The sequence below is a fragment of the Sturnira hondurensis genome, unplaced genomic scaffold, assembly GCF_014824575.4.
Source record: "Sturnira hondurensis isolate 20B ecotype Veracruz unplaced genomic scaffold, ASM1482457v3 Scaffold0025484, whole genome shotgun sequence".
NCBI classification, from domain to species: Eukaryota; Metazoa; Chordata; class Mammalia; order Chiroptera; family Phyllostomidae; genus Sturnira; species Sturnira hondurensis.
The window spans coordinates 1,072,131-1,078,761 of NW_028098115.1; the positions used below are offsets into that span (position 1 = coordinate 1,072,131).

The 6,631-nt window shown below is 38.6% G+C and overlaps 1 protein-coding gene across 1 annotated transcript; it reads right to left on the minus strand.

Annotated features, from left to right (window-relative positions):
- Positions 1 to 1,743: 1,743 nt before the first annotated feature.
- Positions 1,744 to 2,688, minus strand: OR10G3 (olfactory receptor family 10 subfamily G member 3). Its single transcript, XM_037039804.1, has one exon. The coding sequence runs from the start codon at positions 2,683 to 2,685 to the stop codon at positions 1,744 to 1,746; it is 942 nt and encodes a 313-aa protein (XP_036895699.1). The 5' UTR covers positions 2,686 to 2,688.
- Positions 2,689 to 6,631: the final 3,943 nt, after the last annotated feature.

Genomic DNA, 6,631 nt, shown 5'->3' on the forward strand with positions numbered 1-6,631 from the left:
TTCTATACTGATTAGGTGGACTTGTGAGTCTCTGTGGAGGTGAACATACATATGAGTAAACTCTTGGCGGTCTGCTATGATTGGGAGACTTGACTTTATTGATAACATAATTTAATCCATGTATAAAGCAAGCATTTAATATAAAAAGCTGAGAATGAGACAGAAGCATAATAGGTTAAGATTGGATGTATAGAGATATATTGCACAAAATTTGCCCACATTATTTAGGTTTTGGACTAACTCAGTTGAAAGGCTGTCAATCTCATGAGTCTATATTGATATGAAATACTAATTTGGATAAATTATCCTGGTGCCTTGATTAACTGTCCTATTGTAATGGGAGGCTTTACTTTATACGAGGCTTTACTTTCTGGTGTGGAGGAATTCATAATTGAGACATTTGAATGATCTTATTGCATTCTCTTTTTTGAGTTGTTTAATTTGGTTTAGTTTGTGAAATCACCAGTTACAAGAAGCTTTAACCCAGTCAGAAAGGAAGGATATACTAATTGAAATAAAGAACGATTTATGGGGAAACAACAGTAGAATGGATAAAGCCAAGAATCAAATCAATGCTTTGGAACATAAGGAAGTAAAAAACAACTATGCAGAACAACAAGAATAAAAAAAGAATAAAAAAAATGAGGATGATATAAACAGCCTCTGGGACAACTTTAAAAGGTCCAACATTAGCCTGATAGGGGTGCCAGAAGGAGAAGAAAAAGAATAAGAAGTTGGAAATTTCTCTGAAAAAATAGTGAAGGAAACTTCCCTAATTTGGTGAAGGAAATAGACATACAAGTCCAGGAAGCACAGAGAGTCCTAATTATGATGGATGCAAAGAGGCCCACTCCAAGACACATCATTATTAAAAGGCCAAAGGTTAAACATAAAAGGAAACTCTTAAAAGCAAGAGAAAAGAAGTTAATTACTGGAAGGTTGCCAGATGGGAGGGGGGAGGAAGAGAATGGGTAAAGAGGTGAGAGGACTAAGAAGGTAGTTACAGAATAGCCATAGAGATGTAAAGTACAGTATAGGAAATGGAGAAGCCAAAGCACTTAAACGAGTGACCCATAAATGTGAACAATGGTGAAAGGATTGCCTGAGGGAGCAGGGGGTGCTGGGTGGAGGAGGACAAAGGGGGAAAATCAAAACAACTGTAATAGCATAATCAATAAAATATAATAATAAAAAAGAGAAGCTTTATTTGTTCAGCAGGCATGGTAGAGTAAGTACTTTAGTTCCTTTCCACAGCACATAGTAGCCGCAGGAATCTCTCCAATCCAGGCCTGTTAAAATGCACACAGCAAAGCATGTATGGTTTCTCTTCTAGCACTAGCTCTAATGTATACATCTAGTTGAACCAGAATTGAAGAATATTCTCTCATCAAAAGAAACACAGTCCATCCTATAAAGTCTTGACCAATGTCAATGTAGAGATTAAAAAGCCTATTGGATGTTCTGGTATGCAGTCTTCTAGATGTCATGTGTGCCAGATTTTGCTGTCTTTTGAGTGGCTTTAATTTCATTCTCCATACTTGGAGCAACTGAATTGTTTAAGTGGAAGGGATACTAAAGAAGTGCTAGAAAGTAGCATTTTCCCTTCAACTGTGTTTGATCTTGATGCATTGATATTATATGGCTACTAAAAGAGGAAAAGCAAGAAGAAAAAACCCTCATTGATACCTAAACATTAGACAAAATTGTAAAGATGAAGGTTTCCCCAGGTGGTAACAGACACTTTCAAACCTGACTCTTAGTCCTCAGGCCTCCTATCATTCTCTTCAGGGCCAGCTTCACCTCTTGGTTCCGCAGAGTGTAGATGAGGGGGTTGAGAAAAGGAGTGATGGTTGTGGGGAACAGAGTCCCTGCCCCATCGAGGGGGCTGTTTGTTTCAGGTCTCAGGTAGATGAAGGCACAAGGCACATAGTGCACAGTTACCACAGTTACATGGGCTCCACAGGTTGAAAAAGCCCGGCGCTGCCCATCAGTTGTACGTATTCTCAGGATAGCCTGAATGATCTGTATGTAGGAGAGGAGAATCAGGATGAAGCAACTGGCAATCACCACCCCAATGTCCACAAAGGTCACCAGCTCATTGACTGTTGTATCAGCACAGGCCAACTTTAAAACTGCTGGGATGTCACAAAAAAAGTAGTCCACCTGGTTGGGCCCACAGTAAGGCAGACGGAAGGTTAGGATGGCCTGGAGAAGCCCATGGATGGATCCTGCCACCCAAGCTCCAGCCACAAGTAAGGTAGTCAGCTTAGCATTCATGAGCACGGGGTAGTGCAGGGGCCGACATATTGCCAGGTACCTGTCATAGGCCATTAGGGTGTAGAGGAAGCACTGGGTGCTGCCCAGGAAGTGATAGAAATAGAGCTGAGTGACACAGGCACCAAATGAGATGGGCTTGATGCCTAAAGTGAAATTCATCATGAGGCGAGGAACAATGGTGGTGGAGATGGCCATGTCGATGATGGAGAGAACACCAAGGAAGATGTACATGGGATGGGAATGGAGTTGCACATCTACCCAGACAGTGATTAGAATAAGCAGGTTCCCCAGCTGAGTCAGAATGTAGGTCAGCAAAAAGAACACAAAAAGAAACGTTCTTAGCCTGGGTGGGTAGGGAATTCCTGTCAGGATGAACTCAGTCAACACTGTGCTGTTGACACTTTCCATCTTCTGGAGAGTTGTTACCTAGAGAATGGACAAGGCAGGGCTTAGCATGGAGGTGAGAGGAAAGTGAGGAGGGACTAGAGAAAGAGATTGTAAAAATCCAGGACAGTGGCAGAGAAGTTTCTCTCTTATGTGGCAAAGTGACAAGTAGGGAGGAAGTAAGTTTTATGGTCAGGGTTGGCCTGTTTTGTAAATAAAGTTTTACTGGAACACAGCCATACTCATTTACTTATGTATTGTCTGTAGCTGTTTTGGTACTATGATGGCAGAGTGGAGTCATTGCATTTATTCTGGCAATCTTAAAACATTCACTCTCTGGACGTTTACAGAAAACGTTGGCACTTAGAAGTTTGTACCTAAAGAACAAACTTGGCCAAAGATCAAGGACTTACTGGAAATGACATGAGTGAGAAAGGGTATTTGTTTTGTTAGATGTCCTGCCAGTTTGGAAACTTCCAGAGCACACCGGTTCATTTTTATCTCTGTCAAGACATAAACTTATATACAGTGGGGAGTATGCAGATAGGATACGAAAAAATTCCTTTCCCTTTTTGTAGTAAACAAAATGGAATAGAATTTTGATTAAATGGCTAGTTTTGTATGACAGTGCTTGATGCTATATAAGTGTACTCTCCAAATTCTTTTTTTTATTGGTGTTTTTTTTGTTTGTTTTTAATATTTTTATTTATTGATCTTTAGAGAGGAAGGGAAGGAGAGAGGGAGAGAAATATCAATGTATGGTTGCCTCTTGTGCCTCCCCCTGCTGGGAACTGGCCTGCAACCCAGGCATGTGCCCTGACTGGGAATTGAACCACGATTCTTTGGTTCACAGGCCCATGCTCAATCCACTGAGCTACACCAGCCAGGGCCAAATTCTTCATAATTAAAAGAAAATAATGCCCTGGAGGCTGTAAGTGTATAAGTAAAGTTTGGTTGCTACCTGATGCTATGTATTTTGGTTCCTTTGTATATAATAATTTTGTCTTGGGACATGGTAAAGGAAGAGAGAATGGGAGGAAGTGAAGAGTGATGGCCATAGTGAGAAGTCAGGCAGCTGCTGTGGTCCTGCAGACCAGAAGAGGTCTGTTGTTAAGTTCTGTAGATTTAGAATGTTGATTTGGTCAGGTTTCTCTAAGGAATTAGCCATTGGGAAATCAGTTCACACTATTCAAATACCTGAGAGAATGACTTGTAAACCAAACAACCAATTTGTTAATCTACAGCAGGAGATTTCACTCCCATGACTGAACTGTTAAGCCTACTACTCAGGGCAACCATTTACTAATTTCAAGGTCCTTGGAAATCAAATTAGGAATCAGATATATATTTCTGAGTTTTGAATCAGAGCAAAGGGAATTTGATAGAGCACAGAATTTCAGCTTCAGTGTTCTCAATGAATTATGCCTGGTAAATTACAAGTATTTTTATATTTCAATCTTTCCTTCAGATAGGATGTTTTTTCTTTCTTCTGGACAGGAGTGAAGATACCTTCACAAAGTGTTACACTAAGTATTTTTTCCTGAGTCTGTATTTCTTTTATTACTATACCTTTATTATTGCCAATGGCTTTCTTTTTTTTCCATCACATTACTTAACTTTTTAGGGTTTTCTTAATTATTTTTCCCATTGTTTTATTCTGTTTTATTATTTGCATTAGGGAGCATTCTATGTTCTCTGAATTACTCTCTAGAAACTATTATTTTCTGGGGGAAATTTCCTGTAGATAGGGACTTCCAGTCCACACACAGTGTGCTGAATCTGTTTTTTTTAAAGATATGTCAAATATTTATTATCTCAAGAATGAGCAAATTATTAGAATATAAAGTTTCAAAGAGCATTTGAAGAGCAGGGTATTTGTATATACTAAAGAAAAAAAGACCATTGGCATAAAGTTACTAGAGCATTGTCAAACTGATTACAGTACAATGAAATCAAAGCCTTTGAAGATAAATTTTCTACCAAAAAAATCTGCAATGTTAACATGTTACCTCATAGAATCTGAACTTCAAATTTTTTGAAATTAATTTTTTAATATTCAGGTATAATCAATATCTAACATTATATTAGTTTCACATGTATAACACAATGATTCAATGATTGTATATGCTGAGTCCTGTTTTATTCAACCCAAGAAAAACCACCTTAAAGGGTGAGAGAAGGCATGTAGACCTGTTTATAATACTGTCTTTACTAGGTGTGATTTCATTTCAGTTGCAATTAAGTTTTTCTCTACTTATTGTTTAAAGATTTTTATCTTTATTTATATTTAGAGGGAGAGGAAGGGAAGGAGAGAAACATCATTGTGTGGTTGCCTCTCGTGTGCCCCAAAGTGGGGACTCGGCCTGCAACTCAGGCATGTGCCCTGACTGGGAATGGAACCAGCAACACTTTGGTTCTCAGCCTGTGCTCAATCCACTGAGCTATGCAGCCCAGGGCCTCTACTTATTTTTAAAAAAATTTCTTCCCCATTTAATATGAATATTAACAAGGCAAATTTCTTTTACCTTTGATCTGTGACCATCTTCCATGTGTCACTGCTATTATCATAGACCTCCAGGCATGAAACTTAATATTCACTGGGTGAACACCCCTCTCCTTACTCTGATTCATTGATAACCTAGGTGTAACTCTGAGATGACTTAGTTCCTTTCAATGACAAAACTGCAGAAAAATAGGGTGGTGGTGGTTGGCGGGTGGGGGAATGGGGAGAGAGAGAATGGCAGAAAAAGAAAACAGGGCACTGATGAAACCTCAGTGGACTAGGGTGATATGAACTCACAAAATAGTGATGCTATTTTACATGCATAGTGTTCTCATGATCCTTACAGAAGTTAAATGACAAAGGAGTCCCATAGCTGCACAGTGCTAGAGTTAGCACTACCTCTAGGTTTTACGATTTCCAGTCTAGGAGTCTTTTTATATTTTAGTTAACATTCCTTCTCACAAATAAGCCAAAATAATTGAGTAAATCATGTTATTTTAGGTTGCCAAATAGTTAGAAGTTTTAAAAAAAATAATTGACAACATTAATCACCAGTGTCCTGAAGTCATAGCTTTGTCTATGATCTGATAATTATTTTAAGAGTTTGGTGGTTCATTCTGTCAAAGATTCTAAACTGGTGTTGCTGTTCTACCTCTAAACCTAGACGTAATAGAACTAAGTGCATGTTCTAAAATCAGAGAAGTTTTGTTACCATGGCTCTGTGAAGTGGCCTGTCTTCTACTGCCACACCAATTCATTTCTTTAGAAAGTAGACAATTGCCTGAGTGCTTAGCTGTACTTTTGTTTTACGGGGACTTAGACTGTGAAGGTATTGGTGCTGTATGTTTTTGAATTGTGATCTTCCATCAGATACAAATGGTCATCTAGTACAAGCATGTTTGAGAGAGATATGGGAATCATTAGTGGACCACAAAAAATTATAAATCTATAATGGTGACCATTAAAAATGGTTCATGACTGGTTTGGCCAGGGTATTTGGCACCTTTTCTAATGAGGCATGGGCAGGCTTGACCCTATTTCAGTAGATGAATTTTGCTTAATTCTGATCCCAAATTAAACACCTAACTCTAGTGATCCATATCTCAAAGGCCATGAAGGAAATTAAATATTTTTTTAAAAATTAACTCAGGCCCTGGTTGGTGTAGCTCAGTGGAGTGAGCACAGGCCTGAGAACCAGAGGATCGAGGTTCAATTCCCAGTCAGGGCACATGCCTGGGTTGCAGGCCTGTTCCCTGCAGGCCAACTCCAAGCAGGGGACGCATGAAAGGCAACCATACATTGATATTTCTCTCCCTCTCTCCTTCCCCTCTTTAAAGATACATAAATAAATAAAATAAAAAAAATTAACTCAAAGTACTTTCCTTTAATTTATAAAAAACATGTTAAATATTCAGAAAACATATAATCTATTACCATTTTTTGAATTTTACAATAAGACTTGTAAAA